Source organism: Odontesthes bonariensis, chromosome 24 (assembly GCF_027942865.1).
Source record: "Odontesthes bonariensis isolate fOdoBon6 chromosome 24, fOdoBon6.hap1, whole genome shotgun sequence".
Classification (NCBI taxonomy): domain Eukaryota; kingdom Metazoa; phylum Chordata; class Actinopteri; order Atheriniformes; family Atherinopsidae; genus Odontesthes; species Odontesthes bonariensis.
In genome coordinates this window covers 13,179,340-13,202,945 of record NC_134529.1, presented here as the reverse complement: position 1 = coordinate 13,202,945, position 23,606 = coordinate 13,179,340, and the positions used below count along the sequence as shown (strand labels likewise).

The window sequence follows — 23,606 nt, the reverse complement described above, 5'->3', positions numbered from 1 at the left end:
CTCTTATGAAGAACTTTAAACCATTTCTCTTAATATCCTTCCCCTTGGAAACAGATTGATGTAACCTCCTGAAGAGAGAATATCTCAGAAGAGCAATGCTGATTGCTTTTGCTATGAGCCTGTGCACCTGTTAAGTGAAACTCATCAAATGATTTTGACATCTTCATTGAAAAGGCAACATGTGACCTGGAAAGGAATCATTCCAAATAACAGGAGGCTTCAAGTAATTGCTCAACATTGCAATGAGAAATATGGAGTGATGCGATTTAAACTTCACAGGAAGTGACAAGAGAGTGAGCAGGTAGATCTCCTTTCCTACACTCAACAATGAGGTGCAAAGAGAGATATGCTCTATGAAAACATGTGGCTTGGTAAATTGACCTGTTTTTATTTATTTATTTATTTATTAGGAGATGAGTCTAATGGCAGCAAATGGGGTGTGTATGAATGGTCTCCAACAAAGTTTAGATGGGTCAAGGTAACATCCTTGTGAATTCCAGATTTCTCAATGTGTTGTAAAAACATGTTTAATGTTATTTTAAATGTCATAAATCAGAGGTTTTTTCTTTTGTGGTTGAGCAACGCATACATCTCTGTTTATATCCTGTAAGTGGTCCAGCAACAATGCACATACTTTGTCGACAATTGTTGCAAAAGTCATAGAAATTGGCCGTTTACAAAAACCATATGTACAAAAACCAATCCTTGTAGAAGCATGAGGTTACCTTGTCAAGTGTAAGCTCCACTGGGCGCTTCCAGGTGTGCACCTTTAATGCTGGAGGAAGGGACACTTCCCCCTGTGGGTCCTCAAAAAATGGCTGCAGACAAAAAACAAAGAAAGTGAATATGAAATAAAGAGAAATCATGAATCAACAGGATATTGAAATGAACATTTCCGAGTGGGTCAGTTGCATACATTTTTAACACCGCATATCGTCGATGACAAATTCCTTTGAAATTTCAAATATCCTTCCCCCCCCCTTACAGCATTCGGACTCTTGTTTGTCTTCTTATCTTCAGGTCCTTTACTCGAGTTCCATTTCTCCTTGTCGACTTCCGCATCACTCCACTCAGGCCAAATGGGGAATTTGCATTTCCCCACACTTGAAAGGCTCTCAGTGGAGGTGGCGACCAGGGAGTGTGCACTGAAATGACGACAAGTGGCTAGCTGCTATCATTACGTTTTGATGAATATTTAGTTACAAAACAAAAATCTTAGTGAAACGTAAAGTAACTCGTAGTGTTTTCACACATCAATGTGACAGCATGTAGCCTAGCTAATGCTAAAACCTCTACGGTTGTCTTTAATCAACGCTCATTTATAACGTTGACTCAAACTTACTCCGTTTGTTGGTCAGATAAAGACACTTTGCTGGAGGACGACTCCTTTTTCTTCCCGTGTGTCTTGGACATTGAATTTGGTTGAAGAGAGAAAAACTTAAAGCCAACAAAGAAAAAACTCAAGCAGTATGCATGTATTTGTTTAGCATTTTCTCAACCCTCGGGAGTTTACTTGTTGCCACGCAACCGAGCTGTAACGTGGGCGGGGTCTGAAACTGTAGCGTCACGTTTTGTAAAGAGTGAATAGTTGTTCCATCAACTTCTGATGCAATACTACTCGTTACACATCTAGTCTCATTTCTTTCACTTATTGTTAAGCGATAGCAAATTTTTCCGATTTTTTTTAATTGCCTTCCTGGTACGTTGCGCGATCTGTAGAAGAGCAATGGCTGATAACTGCTTGTTGTCTTGAGTCTTACGTTAGGCTTATTTTCACACATAAAGTCCGTAGTATTTTTAACACAAACAGCGACAACTACATTCCTTCGTGCATTAAGTTAGGACACAGTTAAACATCTTGCATACACAAAGCATGCCATTTTTTTTTCAAAAGTTTACTGTGGCTTTCCATGTTTATGAGCTTTCGAGATCTAAATCTTAACCTACCAGACGTTGTTGTTCCAAAATAGAATTTTGTTAAAATAAATAAATAAATAAAAAAAAAAAGACTAAACAGTGATATAGGGCAATCAGAAACATAGCTTTTGACAAAGAACTCTAAAATACTAACGAAGACACAAACGCTTTATTCCATAGTCAATACAAATACTTCACTTTCAGCATAAGGTGCAGATCAAATGTCATGATCAACAAAACATGCCAATCAACATTTACATTCATAAGCTAACTGTAAAGGAGCAATTGGTTAAATAAACAATAACTGGACAGACAGTGTAATCACAGGTAGACAACAGAAATCTGTTAAAATGTTTATTCTATTTTGGTATTGAAGATTTGAAGTATTTTCACATGTAAACATGTTTAAAACGGTCTTTACACTTTCATCAACTCCTTAACAGATTACCATTCCAATGTACAAAAGAGTGTAGTCATCCTCCGAGCCCTGTTCTAACACCACACCAGTTATACAATGCTTGATGCAAAACATTTTAAAAGCACATACTGCAGATTTAAATGATCATACCACTGTAATTACAACAAAGGTTTGTCAGTGTCTCATATAGTACCATCAACAAGTTCTTTCCTATTTTTATTTTTTCTTCCTTTCAATGAAATATTGTATTGTCCATCTGAACTGTAAAATATAGGAAATAAGGAATAAAGATGGAAAATATTAACAGCAATTTCAGATATGATAAAAAGTTTGACAATGGTTGACTGATGCCCAACAGTAGTCTAATGTGAGAACAGCTGAGGGTAAACATGGCTGCTGTGAAATTAACCAGAAAACATAGTAACCTTCAGAAACACAATAAAATATCTTGTTTAACAGATAACAGTTGGAAGAAGCCATGACGACATCAAAGGAATGATACTAAAAGAAAATACACTAAAATGACAGAAGGCAACGGGTTGTTTTTGAGCTTTCATTTCTCAACTTTCTCATAGGTTTGGACCAATCTAAGATGTGGTGTATCCCAGAATTTAAGAGGTTGTAAGGATAATAGTGGGAAGAGCAGCGTAACCTAGAGTCCATATGAAGGAACGAAGACAAAAAGATCCTGAAGTAGCACAATAAGTGTTATGAAGAAAAAAAAAAAAAAAAAAAAATCAAGGCAATATCACAAACAATGGTGGGTAATGAGGAGCTTGGATGTTTAGGCCAAATGGGCCTCAGTGCAGAGAGAAGTTCCTGGAGCTTCAAGACCCCTCCCCCAAAAGAAAAAAAAAAAAAAAAAAAAAAAGACAAAAAAAAAATTCTTATTCCTCTTCGAGGCTGCAACAGAAAGCCAAAGCCACAGGCAGGGTGAACTCGCTGGACCCTGCCAAAGGGTGGCGGATGGCTAATGTGAGTGGATTGAGCGTTAGCAGCAGCCTGGTTTGCTTTCAGCAGCCACAGTCTCCTGGTCCAGTTTGATCCGGTCTCCATTGCTCTCCTCATACGGCAAACCTTTGTCGTTAGCCAAAATATTCTCTACCAGGAAACGTGCCGCCTCGTCTACGTTGATGTTGTCCTATGAAAAAAAGATTAAAACAGTTATGTCAGAGAGGTGATGAGTAGCGTATCAAAAAAAACAAAAAAAAAAAACAATATTGCTAGCAGCTTCTTTGGAAGTCCACTTTGTACACTCCAGATTATTAAAGATGTCTATGGCCAGCCAAGGCAGCTTTTTGCAGTGCAGCCAAAAGTTGCATTACATTAGACTGAAGAGAAAACAAAAATGCTGCTTTCCATTGAATGTTGTTGAAGCTTTTGTACCTCTGTGCATGTTCCAACTACATGTGCTGCCCCTGTAGGACCCATTGAAATGGGTATAATTGATGCAAAAGCCTCCATGACTGAAATTTTAATCCAGTAAAATCAATGCCTTCGACCTGCATTTTTCTTTGTGGCCAGCTGGGACCGACTGCAGTGGTTGCAAAAAGGAAGTCTAACACGCTGGGACAACACTGAACATGGAATCCTACTTCCCACTTCATTTATTATTGTCATTGATGCTTATTTATTGCGAACTGGTTTAGAAACCACTCTACTTTCCGGTTGAAACCACTCTCTGCCATTTTTGCAGCAATCAGCTTGAAAACTTTTTCGTTTCGCTCAGCGCCATTGAGCTCCCGCTGCACAGCCTCCTCACCAACAACGGAGAGCAGAGCCTGGAACCAGTCCTGTGTGCTAGGTACCCCAAGCAGAAGGGTTACGAAAATGGTAACGGATCGGAACGCTTTCGTGATAATGGAAACACTGAAATATGCGAACCGTTCCGACCCGACCTGCATAGTGGGAACACGCCACTGAATTCTGGGGGGGAATCTACAGAGTGGGTTCTTTGGAGCAGACCAGAAAACAATCGGCTGGATGAAAACTGAGCTGGCGTGATTTTTGAAAAACAAGTAACCATCAAAAGCAAGACAAAGAATAGCAGACTAATGCTCTTAAACAGGTGATAACTTCGGTTGTTTTTGTGAGCTTGGAACTGAAGTCAGAGCTGTTGAAAAATGTTCACATTTTGCCCACCTCATGTCTGGCCTGTGTTACTGCAGTGGAAAGTCAACATGTGCAGGGACTGGACAGAAAAACAGGAAACAGGAGACACGGCAGGAATTCCAGTGGTACATAAATCTATTATGCACTTATGTTATGTAACAACAAAGGTATTTTTTTTCCCATTTTTTTCAATAAAAAGGATTTTATTTTGGCACCGGTGGTCAAAAAGTGGGAATGATATGCAGCAAAGGGCCCAAGCCCGCAGCCTCTGTACATGGGATGACTGCTCAACCAGTTGAGCTATCCCAGCACCCCCATTTCTTGACGTTTTTAACTAATCAGTGAATTAGTATATGTCAAAAAGTCTGTGACAGAAGACTGAAGAGCATCAATACGATTTCCATCCATCCATTTTCTATACCGGCTTAATCCAACTCAGGGCCAGTGGGGCTGAAAGCCTACCCCAGCTGTCACTGGGCGAGAGGCGGGGTACACCCTAGACTGTTCGCCCGACCATCGCAGAGCAAACACAGAGACAAATAACCATGAATTTAGAGACACTGTTTAACCCAACGTGCATGTTTTTGGGCAGGGGTAGGAAGCTGGAATACCCAGTGAGAAACCACACACACATCAATACGAATTGTGTCGAGTAATTACAGAACTACAGTTCCAATGTGCCCGCAGAGCGGAACCAGCATCTTGCCTGGATACCATGAAAGGGATGCCACTGCCAAACTTTTTCTTCACCCATCAGTGGTGAACAACACCCAAAATGCTGCAAAAATCTACAAGAAATGGACTATGAGAGAATGTCATCGCCAATAAATCATCCTCCTTTCTGTAGCCATTGTTCCCGATTGCCTGAACCCAACTACGAAGCACGGAGGTGGTTCTGTGATGGTTTGGGTGGCTATGTCATTGTCTTGACCCTGCGATATCACAGCATTGGGTGACCAAATGTTTCCCAATGGTAGTGCAATCTTCCCGGATGATAATGGTCCGTTTCACACAACTTTGAATAGTTGAATACTCGACTTACTGAAGCAGTTATTTCTGCCAAAGGATGCCCATCTCAATAATAAATCATAAAACTGATATTATAACACTGCATTTCAATTACGTTATCCAAAGCCTGTATTAAAGGCCTTGTCCAGGCTCTAAAGTAAAAAAAAGTTGTTTACGAAGAGACCTGATCTCTAGAATTTTTTATTTTTTTGCCTTTTAAATGGAAAAACGACTGAGCTGTGAAAGAAATATGCTGGCGGTGGAACTAAAATTGTGTATTATGTTAGAAAGTAGTAATTATTAATCTGGTAAGAAGGAATGTATTGCACCCCATAATTTATGCAAGTCACCCTTATATTCAAAGGTTTTTTCCTGATTACATGCTGATGCATTTGAATACTTGAGTGATTATGAGTCTCGTCTGGCCCATTATACGAGGGCGTGAAGTAATCACAACCAGTATCTTTAATGTTAATAACTACATATTAACACAGGCTGATTAGGGGGAAATGAAAAAAACCTTCCTCAATGGCTGCGTGTCATGTCTCACCACCACACTGTGATAACCAAATAAATGTAATGAAAACAATGCATATTTTACTACGACTGTGCATTACTCTCCTTTATGGTGTCAAGCAACTTTCCTTGTAGCTCGAAACAGAATGTCTGCTGCTCCTTAAGCGAAGTCCCATCACAGGTTGCTGTGGGTTAAGTTCCACACTTGCGTGACAGGCACACATAGCAGCACTTTATTGCTCTCACGGAAAGGAAATCGCTTTGCACTCATCACACACTCACCCACACACACTTCACATGACACAGCTCCAGGACCCAGAGTTTTTCAGAATTAGATAAAGTCAACTCATTCCAAACGCATAAAGGCATTCTCTAAATTGGAAAAAGTAACAGTAGATGGTTATGGGGTAAAATATACACGTGCCTGGAAAAAAAAAAAGAAAAAAAAAAAGATAACTGTGACGAGGAAAGTAGGTGATGAAAATATGGGTGGTGACTTTCCCTGTAATCTTACAATTAAGAACATAAAAATCTAATATGCTGATGTTAAAAAAAACAAACAAAAAAAAAACATTTGGTAATTCTAGTTTTCCAATAATTCATCACAGAGCATCGTTTGGCACATGCAGCCTTTGATGCTCTAACATAGTTATCTGCTGATGCTTTACAATATCAGCATTGGACAATCAGACTTTGGGCTATGTTTTTCTGGAAAAACGTAGCTCCTGACATTCATGTGGATCTTATTTCGGACACAGACCAACTTCACACTGCTGCAGTCCCTTGAAGGCTCTTTCAACAGTTAAAAAACAGTTTGAGGAGCACGAGTTTGAGGCACTGACATGGCCTTCAAATTCTCCAGATCTGAGTTTAAACAAGCATCTGTGAAATGTTCTGGACAAACAAATCTCATCCACAGAAGCCCCACCTCACAACTTGCTGGACTCAAAGGATCTGGTACTGACGGCAACAGATCAGCGCAACACCCTCCTCTCCTTACTGCCGATGAAGCCCCAATCCATCTGGTCATCGCTGGCTCCTACTTGCCATCACTTTTGAACGAGATCCCGTCGTCCTTGCATAAGAATTTAGACCTTAAATGTTGTACTTGGTTGAAGTAACTTTGGTAGCAAATGTTCGTGGTCCAATCTTTGTTTTATCAGATCAGAGTGTTTTGCTTCCCATGATCTGAGAGTCGATCAAGTGCCTTTCAGCAAATTCCCAACTGATAGTCACGTCTGGCCACTGTCAAAGCGGCCTGATTGGTGGAGTGCTGCACTGATGGTTGCCCTTCAGCCAGATTATTTAAAATCCACAAACCAACTCTGGATCCCATTCACAGCGACTATTGATTTGTTGATAACCTGACTGACCTTGGCCCTCATTCCAGACTACTAGGTTTTTCTGGCTGGCAAGATCTAGGAAGCCGGTCGGTGATTCCAAACTCCTGGTATTTTACAATGATGGCAGCTACAGTAAAAATCATAATAATAACCAAATCTATCTTAACACAAGTATTAAAAACATAACAAAATGTATTTAACCTGGGGAAAAAGTTTTCATCTTTTTCGTCAGCACTATGGTTAGACTTTAATTTAGTGTTTAAATATACAAACAAAATATGTAGTTTTTTTTTTTTTCTTCCATCGATTACTAACCAAACTAGCACACAGTTTACACTTGATTTACTGCACCATCATTTACTTTTACTTGAGCCAACTAAATGTAAGATAGTAAAGGCTTCCTTTCTTTGTTTTTGCCTATATTAAGTGCATAAATCAATCTCTAAAGTGAAACTTCTGTGGAAGTGAGAGGCAGCGTAAACGCACTGAAACAGTAACACCAAACTTGTGACACCGTGAACCGGGCTTATAAAAACAAGCACAAACGCCGTCTCTCAGAGCCCTGTGCATCTGACCCTCACAACTCTGGGCTGCAACATCAAGCAGCGTCATGCGATACCATATCAATCCAGCTGTCCAGTGGACATTTCACACAATGTTGTCCATGCATGACAAACACCAAACACCAGCTGTATCATTTCTAAAGATTTTAAGACTAATTCAGCATATTTGATCGTTTTTAGCAAACAGAATCCACGCTTGAGCTCCCACTCTTTTCTTTCTATCATAGTGGCTGTTAATGATGTACAAACCCCAACTTTTTGATCACAATAACTGCTGCAAAGTTGTCTGACATAACCATGACAACATCTATTTTGCAATAACCAGAGTTTGATTGCACCATGCAGAAGGGGGGCTGGGCTTCCCTGACGGAAAACTTCAGAGTATTTTCTTGTCGGCAAGGGGAAGTGAATAAGCCATTCAGTAAAACGGCAACATGTCCAAAGACTCCTTTTATTCTCAGCACGCCAAATGGGAAATTTGAAAAGCTCTTACCACAATTGATTTGTTGCAAACACAAGTCTCATTCATGTGTAAAATAAGACTGGAGTCCAGCGCTAATCACTTCTGAGGAGGATACAAACTAAACTAAACATTTTAGCCTCATGATATAAAATAAAAAGTAACAACATCAGTGACTTAAATTGGTGATTTCACGTTGACATGGTCTTGTTTTAAAAAAAATTAAATAAAATAATAATCATAAAATAGAGGAAAAATGGAATGAGAATGAAGTACAAACAAATAAGCTTTATACTTCAATCTTCCAGTAAGCGTTTTGCATAATTATTTACTTTTTCACGTAAAAGTCCTTCAGTTACAGGTTATTAAAGGGTGTTCTTACATTTACTGTTCATCTCAAGCCATTTCACAAAATATAAATGGGTAAAATAATGAGCCTTACTTTCATTGACCTGACAGTACTTAAATCAATGACTGCAAGTTTCCCACACCTTGTAGCAGCAAAGCAACCCCAAACCATAATATTTCACCCCCTGCTTCAGAGCTGGTACAAGGTTCTCCTCCAGAAAAGATTTCCTTCGTGCCGCACCAAACATATCTACCGTTAGTGTGATCAGACACGACAGTCTTTGCTACTTCCCAACAGAATTTTTTTTTGGAAAATAACTGATCTTTGCCTACATGTCCATTAGCAAACTGTTATACTCTTATTTTAGTAGCCATGGCTTTCTCCTAGCATGCCTCCCATACAGGTCAAATTTAGGCAATGACCGTCCCAAAGCAGGCAAATACATTTTTACACCATCAGCTTCAGAGTTACATGCAGACCCAGGGCTGGAATATCGGACCACCTTTTTGTTTACAACCAATTTTCTAACGAGGGCAGTTCTGGATAAAATGGCGTGAATTAACAGGCACCCTTTCAAAGAGAATGAGTAGATTTTTTGTCCAAAATCATGTTAAAAAGCTAATATTTTCCATAGAATGTACAATTTTGTATGTGTGTGTGTTTAAGTGCCCAATCCTCACCTTGGCTGAAGTTTCAAACCAGCCCAGGAAGCCAGTCTCTTTGCAGAAATTGTCCATGAGCGCCGTGTTGTTGGAGCTCTCTTTCTTCTGGTCACATTTATTGGCAAGCAGCACTGAAGGGATGGGGTTGCCATTAGCCAGCTTCACCTTACTGTCCAGGTCATGCTTCCACTTGGACACAGCTTCAAACGTGGCACCTCGCGTCACATCGAACACAACAAATGCCCCGACGGCCTCTTTGTAGTACACCCGCGTCATGTTCCCGAATCGTTCCTGGCCTGGAGGGACGAAAAAGGAATTTAGTGGACGACGTAACCGGGCAGTTAAAAGCTAGATGACGGATACAGGTTACGGTTTGCGTAAGGTTTTTAATCATGTGGGTGTAATGAATGCAGCTGAAGCAGACGGGCTTAAATATTTGAACCAGACAGTGTCTTGTGACTAAAACTAAAGGTTTAAACATTAGGCATTCAAGTCACATTCCTTTCTCCATTCTTTGCCACAACTCAATGAGAACTGCACAATGACTCTACAGAAAATGAAGAAAAAAAAATTACCCTTGTTCAGCCTGCTTTCCCTTCATTTGCCACAGGCCTAATCTGCACTATGTGAGTGGTAGAAGTAATCTGTCACTATAATAAGACCCTTCTCTGTGGCAGTTCTGTGAAAATGTGAGCCGTTTTATAAAAAGCAAATCAAAGGGAATTACAAATGCTATATGGTGTGACACAATCAGTTTGGTAGGATATGCTCCAGAACACAAGTGGATGACTTGATGATTAACCGTCATACTTTCCTCAGTTACATACCAAGGCCAAGACGCCAGTGACAAGAATCCCGGCCTCATCGTTTTAATAAACACCAAATCAGCCAATTATGAAGAGCATTTTATTTGGATTTTTTATTTATTTTTTTTAAATACACTTCAGAAACCACCAGAAAATGTGAGACGATTGAAGTAAATTTGATAAGAAAAAGCACAACCGATTCTTCTTCATTGGGACTTCCCAGGCTTATACTGCCAAATTTAAAATGAAACTTTAATGAGGAAATATACTCTGGAGGTGAGAAAATCGTTTCAGGAACAGCCCTTTGCCCACATTTAATTTCACTGTAAGTGTTCAGTGAGGCGTACAGAGCAAGTAACCCCGTGGGGGGGGGGGGAGTGAATCTATGATCAGCAGCAACAGTTGAGCTCTTTTAAAACGAAGGCCACACTTGACTGACATCACATTCTCAAGCACGCTCCTCTCATCGAAACATGCTTCGACACCTGCTTGAGGCCACTTCACTGACTTCTTCAGCTGATGTTTTCGCCTTGAGTGGTGGGGAAACCAAGTTTTACCCCTTGGAATTATTCTCAGCTTTTGGGTTTTTTTTTTTTTTTTTTTTTTAAGAAAAAAAAACATATCCCTTATTTAAAGGACTCGGCTGATGATGAGCTATATTTCTACTGTCAGAACAACTTCATATCAAGCAAAGATCTCAGTGTGCATCTTTCAGTGACTTCATTCTTTCATGCACTGTGTTTTTTTTTGTTTGTTTTTTTTCAGCCACACAGGCATTCCCTCTGATGATAGAAATCTCTGACATCAACAGTGAATACTTTCAGTTTTAAAGTGTAGTACAGTGGTGGGCCTCCTGTTTTTCATTTTTTTAAGGGTGGAATTCTGGAGCCCATGTGATGAAGGAAGCTGTGGAAACGTTTATTTGTGGCAACAAGCGAGGAGTAAAGGTCAGAATTTGGATGGTTGAAGGAACAGATCACTGCTGGTTTGGATCTCTTCACAGGACTTGTTGCATTAATCAGAAATTAAAGCAGAACAGAATCCTTTTAAATGCTCTATTCATGCATTGCATGGACGCTTCAGGCAGCTGCCCCTCCTCCACGTGTGGACCTGCAACACTGAAATGGAGAATGGGTGCGCTGTACAGCAAAATCATAGGCGAAAAAAAAAAAAAAGTCACATTAACAAGCTTCCACCAAAGCCAGGAAAGCTGTGTGTGCCTTTGGGCTGTTTCAGATAAAAGATGATTTGGGGTCCTGCATTGAGAGGTTAGAAGTTGAGGCCCAACGTAACAACACTGAAACCAAAGATGGGACAAAATGATGACAGTGTCTGAAATTTTGAACTCTCATCTCGCAGTGCGAATACTTTTCACATTAAAATCGAGTCTCCAGCAAAAACAATCTTGCGTGAGCTTCAAAACACATTTCCCGTTTTATGTGCTGTGTGCCAATACAAGTACAGTGACTCAGGGTGCACGACAAAAAGGTACATTTACAGTACATTCACACAAGAGCACAGAGAAAGAGTTCAGTTAATAAACATAGAGGAAACCGACTTTGCAAGGATGCGAAGAAATATAATGTAGATATATTTCAGTGCTCCGATTAGAGCTGGCCCTCGCCAAAAACTGCACCCTGCTGATCTTAAAACAGCAAAACACAGTCCTGTGTTTTGATTCGCAGCATGGCAACAAATTTCTTATGCATTTCTTGCCTTTACTTCTGCCACACAGCAGTGATTAGATTAAGTCCATGCAATTACAGCAGGCTTCCAATGACTTGAGGTAGCATGTGATGGATTTAGCGCATATTTATGCTACACTGCTCCAGTTTAAGAAAGCCTAACAGGACAAGTGTAATTGTACAGTGTATTAGGCAGCCAACTGCTTTTACTACAGCTCTGACGCAAAACAGAAAATGAACCAAGATGAAGATTGAGGAAGTGCATACTTTCATATTATCGCAGGCGCTTACCCAACCACACAAGGAACTGGAGTGGCGTGGCGCAGTGCGGGTGTGAGCCAGAGAGTGAATACACGGTGGGGCCCACAGGCCTGACGCTAATTGCTCATAATTGAGAGTCTAATTTTAGCTGATATAACCCCAGGTGAATTCACCAGAGACACGACACAGTGGGATAAAGAGCCGATGGACTGAAATAAGGCTTTAATTTCCAGGCCTTTTACGGCTCATACGCCCAGAAGACTGCAGGCCAGGGCAGAATATATACAGAGATAAGGACCTCATCGCTTTCAAGTCACTTCTCCTCCAGTGACTCTCCAAGTCGAGCACAACAATTCTGGCAGAATGGAGACTTTTTTTTCCCTCAGATATTTTCAGCACCGTTAGTTGAGGGGGGGGTATATGCTGAAGAATGTAGTACGGTATTGTTGGGTTTTTTTGTAAAATGAAAGAAGTAATGTTGTGAGCAATCAACACAGCAAAATGAGTCAAAAACTGCAAGATACACACAGTTTTGTCTAATATGTATCCCACTGTGTGTTGAGTGCACAGCAGTCAGTGTCACTCTAATTTCTTATTATGCTCCCGATTCCCGTTTTTAAAAGACACCAATTTATGCAAGAACAGGCCTTGTGGTTCATTTATTCTGGGAGGTTTCATGAATATAAGACATCAGAGGACTTCATAATCAACTTCTGACCATCGGAGACATCCACACCTTACTGCCTGTTGGACAAGTCAGACTGAAATTGAATAATTAAATAAACAAATAATGACAATGCATACATGCATATGTGTCACTTCTCCTGGGACAGAATTAGCTGGACAAAAAAAATAAAATATAATAACTGATGCTGCTGATCATACACCTAAAAACACACACTCAAGTGGTTAGAATAAAAAGCTACTCACGATTATCTTTCCTTTTGATAAATGTGCTTATAATTGACCGATTGTTTGGCGTAAACTTTAAAGCTTTGCGGTAATATTGATTTCCTTTTCTGGCTGTCAAACAAATCCGGATATTTTAAAGAAAAACTGGAACCAGTAAATCTTTGAAAAGCTTGCAGTCAATCAACTTATTGTTCGGATCTACTTCCCTTTTTGTGCATGCATGCCGTTAGAACGACATACCAGTAAAACATGAAGTGGTTTCATTTGATTCGTCAGTTCTTTTTCTTATTTTTCCAAGTTCCGTAAGCCATGTTAAGTCACATCTTCACATCCTGCCCTCCTCCCGAACAATTAGTGTTGCTTTATAAGGTAAAAGCTGGCTTTAAAGCAGCAGGGCAAGTCAAAAGTCATAGACTTAAGACTTGTAAGGGAAACTCAGCTCTACTGATGTTGCAATTCCTGACACTCGCAGAATGGCAAATACACATGGCTGGCAAATATGTTAATGGAATTCATCATTTCCGTTTGTTTTTGTTCCCTCCTTGTTTTGATGGCTTTCATAAGCAGCAATATGCCGTTACCATCCCGCTAAAGAAAAGTGCACATAAAGAGGATTTGTTTCATCTACATACGAGACAAATAAAAGAAGGCCGGAAGCATTAATGAGTGTCATATGCTGCTAACCCAATCAGCGGGAAACGCAGGCATGGGCTGAGCAGCATTAACAATTGGGTATTTACTCCGCGAATGCCAGAGAGGAGCATGAGACTGCAGGAAAAGAACAAAGACGTGTGTTGCTGCGTCAAACGCATAACACGAGGCAACTGTGTGCAAACTAAAGAGACGTGTACACCTGAATCCAGCCGTAAAGACATTGAGCTATGGCGGAATTTCAAGGGCTTTAAAAAAGAGGGGATATTTTAGTTCACTTTCCCCAGCTTATAAATACTGCTGCATGACCTCAAGCACAATGAGGCACCGTGGTTGCAAAGATTTCCGTCACTTGCAGAACTAGTTGATGAAACTGTTTAGTTGTAGCCACTGTATCATCTCTGTTTGCTGTGTGGGAGACACGGAAAAAGCAAAGTCTCTTCATTACCCACAGACCTAGCAACCCCAGTCTCCTCTATGGTCGTAGATACTCCTGTGGGTGGGTTACCATAGAAACTGTCCAAGCTAGACATTACAGCAGCAACAGCAGCAGTCTCCGTCTGTTAGGAGGCAACAGGCTGTGACCCCCACCCACCCACCCACCAACATAAAAATGAAGACAATACACAGCCCTGTCTTTAAGGTGGTGTTCAGCAAAACTTTCCAAGGAGAGACTGTGAAGAACACATGACTGGCACGTTCAAATTCTTTTGAGCAGCATGTGAGGAGTGACAGATTACTTTAGCACTGAACAGACTCTGAATTGAGGGAAAATCCCAGACCTCCAAGTGGTATTACCCTCATTTTCCGTCACCCCCCAGGGTCAAAGGTCGGTGGTGGCCGCTCAACATAAAGCCCTGGCACAAGGGTGGAGGAACGAGATTCTAAAATGGAAACAAAATGGTTCACATTATCAGAGTTCTAAAAATCCAAAACAAGCAAAGAGTCGTTTCTTCACCTCCATTATTATTTTCTTTTTATTTATTTATAATTTATTTTTTTTACTTACAGGTGGGAAAGGCTGCAGCAATGTAACACCACCAGGTAAGTTGTGATCTGTCCCAGTGAATGAGGACGGTAAAGAAACATGGTGACATCCTGCTATGGGATTCAACACCTCTCTATCCTTATTTAATGACCAACCGTTGAGTTATACAATTCAATAATTATATAATTGAGCGTTGTGTTTATGCTGTCATCACTATTTTCTTCACAGCCTGTTTTTTTCCCCCCATGTTTTGGGCACAATCCTTTCATCTGGCTCCTTCCACTCAGCGGGTAACATTAGCGGGTTCCTGCAGCAGGTTGAGCTCTCCAATGGTTGCTTTATTGTAGCAAACAATTTAATTTGCCAACGTTTTAAGTCAAATTTAGATTTTGTACTTTTCTGAATGAAAACATCTGCAGTTCTGAGCCGTGACTGATAAACTCATTAACCAATGAATAACAAAGGCCGACCACGTGAGAGGCTTGAGTTGGGAGGTTTCAGTCAGCTGTGCACAAGAAGTCATGCAGAGTAAACACAAGAGAGATAACTGTGTAGCCTCAAAGCTGAGAGCGAGGGCAAAATCTGAGTCCGACCAGCGATAAAGGAGCAGAAGGAACGGTGAAAGGACAAACCTTGTGACAGGAAACAGTAAGACGTAAAAGACAGATTTTACAATTCCACAAGAGCAAGAGGTTGATGGCCACATTATTCCACAAATCTTCTTTTGAGATACAGTGACAACAAGTTTTGTTTGCCCATTGAAACAAAGCCAATTCTATAATTCTTCAAATCGTCAGCTTAAAATTCTCTCAATACCAAATCTATTATAGAGTGGCATGTTTCCTGGATTTCCTCTTTCAACATTTTAACACAGCTTGCATTTATCTCATGAGCTCTTGGGTCTATGATCACAGCTGGCTTTAGACAACCAAAGAGACATCGGAATTGTGTTGCAAAACCGCAGCTTGCAGACAGAGATGTTTATCAAGTCAGTTCTCGAGTTCAGGTTAAAATAGCTTCTCTAAGGAGACGGTGTGAAGGACCACCACACATCCTTCCAATATGACTGAGGAGCTGATCTCTTTCCTGTTAGACCTCGATACGCGATGAGGTGTAGCGTCAATGGTCAACTATGGCGGCAATGCTGTCTCTCCTCTGAAGAGCAGTGGCTAATGCACTATCCGTGTACCAAATGAATCTGTGGTCGACGACGCCTTTATAGCCGAATCCATTCCTGCGTAGTGTGAACGATACGCCAAAGAAAAAGAATAAACAACCAGCAACTAGACAGAAACCTCGAAAGACCCCGCACCACTACACAAGAAGTTACAAGCGCAGTTCAGTTTAATTTATACAAGATCAAAGTAGCCTGCGTTTCCTACAATGTTGTCTCAAAGTATTTGAATACCCCTCAAAACTGAAGTCTCTTTTTGACAGAAAGTCTCACCAGTTCCTGGAAATACTATAAAATGGATTGTTTTCTATGGCTACTAAGAACGTCTCTGGCAAGAAGATCCCATTCAAAAGGAAAATCTAAAGCCAAATGCACCATGTCATGCCAAGCACCCTTACCAGACAACAGAAACAGGCCAAAGTTTTCCAAGATCTTTGTCTTTGACAAGACAATGACCTGAGGAACAGATTTCAAGAGGTTAATAGCGACAGAGCTGTTGATGTAGACACTTTGATAACAGTAATCCAGAATGCAAAGCGGCGTAAACTCGGGATGGTGTTTAAGGCTACCAGCTCTCAAGGAGAATAATGAGACTGAAATAAATATGCAATATTATGTGTACTGCAATGAAATACGAGTTTGTGTCCTTCCTAAATATAGCAGTAAAATATAGTGTGGCGACCTGCCCTCTGCACAGGACACTTTCGGCAGTGAGATCAAAAGGTCGATTCAGATGAGGTGACCAGAGGGCTGGCAGTCCACGCGCAAATGCCTCAGGGAACAGGGAGGGTCATGAAATAGAAAAACATGCTGCCGAGTCCAAAGAGTTCTTCAAGTGTGACCTGAGCTGTTTTGATCCTAAAAGATGCAGGCTTCCTTTACTCTTCACCATGGTGATAATCATCCTGTCCACATGCTTAGAAAACTCCACGAGAGAGTAGCAATTCTGGGTGAAAAGGGGAGGGAAACCCAAAAGCTTCCCACTGCCTTCCTCCATCTTCTACAAGCCTCTGATTACTTCTACAAGCCTCTGATTACTATCATTCCCCGCAGACTGTAATCACGACTAAGGTTGGTAAAAGCCTACGTAACTTTGAAATTGCTCTTCGTCTTGCCAAGATGATAATCCTTCCCTTTTTTTTTTTTCCTGCACGATCAAAGGGCTTAAAGGCCACTCATTAATGGCCTTAATGACTTGGCAAACATACCTAGAGCTTTCACTCTTTACACCCACATTTTGTTACTTATTTTATCCTCAGAGTGCCCTCAGGCACCAGCTTTTGTGTAGGTGTGAATAATTTAGATCAGCATCTGTGTCATCTCACGTTAAATGCTCTGGTCCGAGCAAATGCCGGCAGAAAATACTCTCTTCCCCCAATATGGGCTAGCGCTCCCTTGTCTCGATGAATGATTTCAGGCTATCCGGAAGTTGTGCGTGCCTGCGTTTTATTTACCCTCACAGATCAACTGATCCAGTGTTGTCTGGCGGTGACAGGCAGACGGCCCATTCTGGCACCCAGTCACAGATGCCCCTGCACATTGAGCTTGTGCTGCCAGGGCCTGACTGACAGCCAATCAGTCTTTGACAGACACACAAGTTGTGGTGACGACCTCCCCAACACCCAAATGTTCAAACACCCATTTCTGTCACTGCTGTGAGCAATGGAATGAATATAAAAACAGCAGTCTTCCAACCATCTGTCCTGATCTGTCTCAGCATATGAGGTTTGGTTGATTGAGGGAAGAGGATAGAATAGAACATATCTATGGGGCAAGACATCTTTCCTTTTTCAGAGCATAGCAAAATGAATAAAGAGAAGAAGTCTGAGATTTTTAGAAACTGTCTGAAAACAATATTTCTTTTTTTTTTTCTCAAAGTGGGATGCTGTGGTTCTGCCAGTGAAGCTCTGAAAGTAGCTGGCGAAAAGAAAGTCTGGACACCAGAAACTCCTCATGGGATGCATCACACTTCCTAAAAGCTGAAGTCAGCACAAAACAGCCATAACCCAACAGCATTTAACTATTTAACAAGATAGATTCACGTCTCACTGAGGGAGTTTAGGAACTATAACAGCCCCTTTTGGCGAAGACGACTTAAACAGAATGTACTAGAAACAGTCGGTATTCTCTGAGGCACAGCTTAATCACTTGCACATGGTAAAGCTACACCATCACAAAGGCTTTGGAAAAGTGTGCTTTTGGGAAAAAAACGCTTCGACAAAGTGCAGTTTATCCATGGATGTTTATCTTTATCTTGTGGCTTAGTCATGGCATTTCAAAGTAATAGCTTTTGGCAGCGACAGGACAGCCAACATTTTACACTGAACAATAAGTTGTAAAACACAAAGTCCAATTTTTATTACAAATCACATAAAAAGGTCATCATTCTAACTCAGCATGTGTGCAACCGCCAACTCCCAAAACTAGTTAAAGCTTGGTGAAGAGGTTACGTAAAAACTACGTCTGTAGACATGTTTTAGTACCAACACTGTCAGACAGACCCGAACTAAAAGCTGAGGTGGCCTTTCAAGGGAAACTATGACCAAGCTCGTCTGGTCCTAGGTTCCAAATGTTGAACATTTGTTTTCAAAGACTTTCATCTTTTTTTATGATTGACTTTGCATCGAGTGTCAGATCAAGCAAGCTACTTAGACGTGTCCAACTTCTGTTTTAGGATGTTCGGACTAACAACCCCTGATTCGTTGAGAAAGTAAACGCCTGATAATAAAATTAAAATGAGACCTGACGACAGCCACAATGTGTTTAAAAGAAATGATGCAATCGTCCTTTACAAATTGCCTAAATTTGAATACTTTTTGCTGTCAATTTTTAAAATGATGACACTTCTATGATAGGTCCTACAATTTTACCTGAAGATAGATTAGATTTGAGGTTAGCCACAAATAGCACAGCAAATAAGGTAAGGTAAGCAAATAAGAACATTCAATGAAATTTGACTTATTTGGACAAGAAAACAGTCAATGCTGTTTGAAACAGTGCCAAGAGACAGAAGTGGCTGCCAATACCTGAACAATAAAACTATGAAAAGCTACTATTACTGCACTTCACAAAAATGACTTGGTGTTTTGTATAACTGCCCAAAAATCTCCAACATTAGCCTGTTGTCATTTCTTTATCACTCGTCCATGAGGAAATTCCATACGTTGCAGGAAGTGTTCATCTTATTTCAACAGGATTTCATTTCAAATCCAGGCTTTGACGCGATCATTCCTTAATTTCTTCTTTTTGATTCATTTGTTGCCGATTTGTTCGTGTGCTCAGGATTGTAATCAAGCTGAGAAGTCCACTTACTGGTTCAGCTATGGACAGATGGCCTCACAGTATCCTCAAGCACCCTTATGAGGAATTCATGGCATAGATGGTGCCCCACCCCAGAAGCACTAAGTAACCATAACATTTTCACTACTGTGCTTCACGGTTGGCATGAGGAAAGATGCCTTTGGTCTGTAGAAAACATTATCTACTGTTAACATGACCAACAAACTTTTGGATTTTTCTGTCAAAAGCACAGTATATTCACCGTACAAAACTACAGTTTTCCAGGGAACATGATGGCGACTGCTTTTTCCTCTGGCATGCCTCTGAGGCCCAACTGCGTACAACACATGCAAGAATTAGCTGCGGATTCTGTTAAAAAGAAATTCCAAGTTGCTGGAAATTTATTTTTTGGATCAGTTTGCATCAAAGACATTAAGTTCTTGTTCTTGGGCAAAATACGCAACGCATCTAGATGATTTTTCTTACTGTGGAATTATCCATTTCAAATAATTCTGAGATTCTTTTAATAGCCCTTTCCCAAACTGGCCCATTCTGACCCCCATAACATCAAATGCTGCCATATTATCAAGACCCCTTGGACTCACTAAAAATGTCACTGGAATTAGACCCAAGTTTTCGATCCGTTTGTGACAGTTTTGTTTTTCACTTCTTCATTTCATGTTCCTTCTCAGTCAGTCTCTACTTTTTTCTTGTTGTTGTTTTAGTCACCCTCTGGTTAAGTTTAGATTTCAAAAGGTACTTTCCTGGGTTTAGGTAACCCAACATAACCAATGCAACAAGGTTAAGTTTTGGTAAATTACATGGCTCGATGAAAACTGAAGCTAAAGGCTTCCCTCTACATTGTCGGTGACAAGACAACCTAACAAACCAGATATATGGAACGCCCTGACGACTTGTTAGCCTCCACACCTTTTTGTGAGGAGCTTGAAAGAGCTCATTAAATCTTGGCAGGATAACGCAAACAGCTCATAGGTCCTTGATGTCAAAGGTTTAACAGCTTACGCCTTTAAAGGAGGTTCCGAACACTGGAACGTAATCTTGAAACCCTGATTACGATAATTCAAATCTAGGCTTTTCCATTTGGATTATTAGAACAACAATAAAATGTCAATATGATTAACTGTAGGCACTATTCGAAAGAGGATCAGATGTTTGCCTACTTAAAAACAGCCAACTATATCCATGGGATGTATCATGCAAATATATCATTTTTATTGCTTAGTGTAGTGTAATTTGCTGTATTATAAAAATAAAATACAATAGGACACACTTCCTCAGTGAAATATAATTTCTTGATAACTATAATGCAACTACACCAAGATTTTATTAGAGAAAAAAGTCTAACTGTTAACCGTTTGCTTTCCCCATGACACACCACATACACATATTTAGATACTTAGGCATGGTCCTCATAAAGATAATGAGCATAAATTAACCCCATGAGTTACAGCTCGGTCACTGGCCAGTAACTTCACAGGCCCCAATGTCAGATGTTTTTTTTTTTGGTACCAAAGACAGTCAGCTCGAACATGAAATGGCCAGAGGCTCATGGAGCATCCCAGACATCACACCCTCATACCTGCTGACTGGTCTGTGCTGAGCCTCTGTCAGCTTGGCTTGGCTTGATTGAAAACTCAGTCACCGCTATGTCTGCTGCTCAGCCTACCCCACTTCCTCACTCACCTGTCCTTCCAGCCGCATCACTCTCAGACTGCGATGTGTGACATTTGTGTGTGTGTCTGGAGACGGCAGGTGGTTGTGAGTTTGCGCAGAGCTGCCCGTCTCCGCGTGGGAAACGCGCGTTCACCCACAATGCTCCGGCTCCTCAAAGCTCGCTGGCCCGAGCTGCTGGAATGCGCAGGTCGGCACTGGGGAAAAGTTTTCTTCGGTGAAATTAAATGATTGGAGGAGTGTGAGGGCAGGGAAGAGACGTTACAAAAGTGACGGGGGACTTTTGTAGCAACTCTGTCGTTAAACCCTGGCATAAAGATAAGAAGCAGCGAGGCCCACAAAGCAGAAAATGATGCAAAAACATTACGAGGAGTTCAGTGGGGCGGCGCTCAGTCAGTAATAACAGCGTGACCTACATTCCATTGACAATTATGAGCTGCTGTGATCACAAACTGGAAAACAGAAAGAGCAGACATGATGAACCCCCCCACAAACACACACAAAAAAAACTTCCTATTAATCTCTACATTTCTGATTAAAAGTCAGTGCACGTGCGCCCGTGAAACACCGCATACCTTTTTAATCACGAAACTCTCAACACGAGCTCTCGCCCGTGAACCTGAAACTACTTTTCTGTGCCCAACAAAAGCAGAGACTCCCCCGACCCCCAGACCACCTGGTTTGGCTCTGTGACGCTGCAAAAACAAGCGGGTAAAAGTCTCCTTACCTGCGATATCCCACAGCTGTAACCTGACCAGCGTTTTGCTGTCCCAGTTGATAACTTTAAGGGCGAAGTCGACCCCGATCGTCGCCCTGTAGTGCTGCGAGAAGAGCTGGTGGACATAGCGTTTGATGATGCTGGTTTTGCCGACACCTAATTCCCCGATTACCAGCACTTTGAACAAGTACTCCTTGCACTCAGACACCGAACCCCCGGCCATGCTGGGACTGACAGCTTTCCTGAACACTCAAACTAATCCTGCTTTGTCGCTCATAAAGGTGTGCTATGAGGAGGTGAGGGCGGCTGCGCTGGATAGAAAGCTGAGAGAGAGCTGGACGAAACAATAAAGTGCGTGTTTGCCCCCCTCAGTCTACCACTTTCTAAATCTCGTCTTCCCTCCTCCTCCCGCCGCCACACACAAACCACCTGATAAGTCATAGGACCCGGAAATGTCGGGGAGGCTTGACAATATGCCCTCCTCCTCCTCCTCCTCCTCCTCCTCCTCCTCCTCCTCCTCCTCCTCCTCCTCCTCCTGCTGCTGCGATCACAGCAACTTTTCCCCATCATAACTCAAATAGCTACCCACGCTTTTAAACCCCCCGTCAAGTAACCTGTCACAAGACTTGATGAATTGTCATTCAAAGGCACAACGAGGTTCTCTTTCTGAACCTCAAAAGTAGACTTGTATACACTTCCCCATGAATTTGAGACACTATGTAGCCTGGCTGACGCGTCCACAATCTCGATGAGATGGTGGTCTGGGAACTAGGTGTGCATTTTCTCGTATTTGAGGCGTGGTTTACGAATGCCTAGAGCCGTTTATTGGGCGCTACGAATGTCTATCAAATGACGTCAGGTTCTTCCCATGCTGCTTTGCGCGCGATTCATAGCCAATTGTATCACTTATACCAGATGACGACAGAAATTCGACGAGGAAGAAGAAAAAAAATGGAAAATAAAAGTAAACTTGCGCTCTAAGCTACTTAAATTTAACAAAGTAGGCCTATATGCTATATTATACATGAATTTTTATGTTATAGAGTTGTGAATTTATTTTAATAATGGAGAAATTGAGCAGCCCTGCTTTGTTGTCTACAGTAGTAGATCAACCCTCATCTTACTTTGAAGCTCCCAGCTCCCAGAAGTGACGTCAACGAAGCTTTAGCAGCAGAAAAGCTATCAGGCTTGTGTTGATGATAATAATAAACTCCTGGACTATGTACAAACTTCCAAATGCATCGTTTTGTGAGTACAGACCATATTTGTACAACTGTAGAAGTTTGGTGTCATGACATGTGATTCTAGTGTGGTAATTTTGGAGATACTGCCAGGGTCAGTTAGCGCTTGTACTAAGCTATTCGGGATAACTCGGTAACTCAGCTGATGTTCAGCCAATATCGGAAAAACTTCGGGTGGGCTACTTGGCTGGATATCACGGTTCAAATGACCCCAGGTTGAATCTACTCCGAAACACTTTCTAAGGCTGCATTGAACGGTAACGTTGTGTCCGCTGTCATGTTGGATTAACGCTCTACAAGCTTCGGTGTAGCGCATAGACGTCATCGTCTTGCTGCCCCCCCGCTCTGTGATTGGTTCCCAAACTCTAGCAAAAATAAGGGCGGTGGTTTCCAGGCTGACTTTGCAGTGAGAATGAAATCGAGCGCAAAGCAGCATGGGAATTCCCAGGCTAGACACTATGTAAAATGTGACAAAATACAAAAAAAAGCTAATGCAATGATGTTTCTTTAAACCCTTAAAACCATATGTTTGGCTAAAATTAGGCTTAAAAGACGTGTCAAACGGTGAAACAGTTTTCTGAAAACTATTTGCTAAATTTAAATTGGATGTTTGCAGCACATGAAAAAAACACAGTTGGGAATGGAGCAAAAAAAAGACTGGAAAGGTAGTGTAATTCCTTAAAAAAGAAAAGCTTAAATATCTCATATTGGGATCATCAGGATTTGATTAACAGCAAGTCAGCAACAAAACAGGGTATAGAAAGAGTTCACAGTAAGGCTGTAACCTACTGGGTTAGAGATGGAGGAACTAATGTGGAACAAAACTATGACTGGGAAAAATAAATAAATTC

General features: G+C 41.2%; 2 protein-coding genes across 4 annotated transcripts in view; both read right to left on the bottom strand.

Annotated features, from left to right (window-relative positions):
* The window catches only part of adgb (androglobin), a 38,857-nt gene extending 37,343 nt beyond the window's left edge, over positions 1-1,514 (bottom strand). For 2 of the 3 annotated variants that reach the window (XM_075459520.1, XM_075459521.1), the window contains exons 1-3: positions 1,343-1,514; positions 917-1,145; positions 726-818 (exon numbers count right to left, since the gene is read on the bottom strand). In XM_075459520.1, coding sequence (XP_075315635.1) covers positions 726-818; positions 917-1,145; positions 1,343-1,413 — 393 coding nt within the window. In that variant the 5' untranslated portion in view covers positions 1,414-1,514. The remainder of the gene's footprint in view (positions 1-725; positions 819-916; positions 1,146-1,342) is intronic. The other variant, XM_075459522.1, reaches the window with a different exon arrangement.
* A 743-nt stretch (positions 1,515-2,257) lies between these two features.
* Positions 2,258-21,947, bottom strand: rab32a (RAB32a, member RAS oncogene family). The gene is made up of 3 exons (XM_075459324.1): positions 21,524-21,947; positions 9,367-9,644; positions 2,258-3,476 (listed from the first exon to the last, which is right to left on the bottom strand). The coding sequence occupies exons 1-3, from the start codon at positions 21,735-21,737 to the stop codon at positions 3,327-3,329; spliced, it is 642 nt and encodes a 213-aa protein (XP_075315439.1). The 5' UTR covers positions 21,738-21,947; the 3' UTR covers positions 2,258-3,326.
* Positions 21,948-23,606: the final 1,659 nt, after the last annotated feature.

What these genes read in the sequence shown, in the direction of transcription:
- rab32a (XM_075459324.1), bottom strand. Translation starts at nt 21,737, where the DNA reads ATGGCCGGGGGTTCGGTGTCTGAGTGCAAGGAGTACTTGTTCAAAGTG. An exon ending in ACAGCTGTGGGATATCGCAG is followed by an intron (nt 9,645 to 21,523) that starts GTAAGGAGACTT and finishes TCGTCCCTCCAG; the next exon opens with GCCAGGAACGATTCGGGAAC. An exon ending in GGTTTGAAACTTCAGCCAAG is followed by an intron (nt 3,477 to 9,366) that starts GTGAGGATTGGG and finishes TTTTTTTCATAG; the next exon opens with GACAACATCAACGTAGACGA.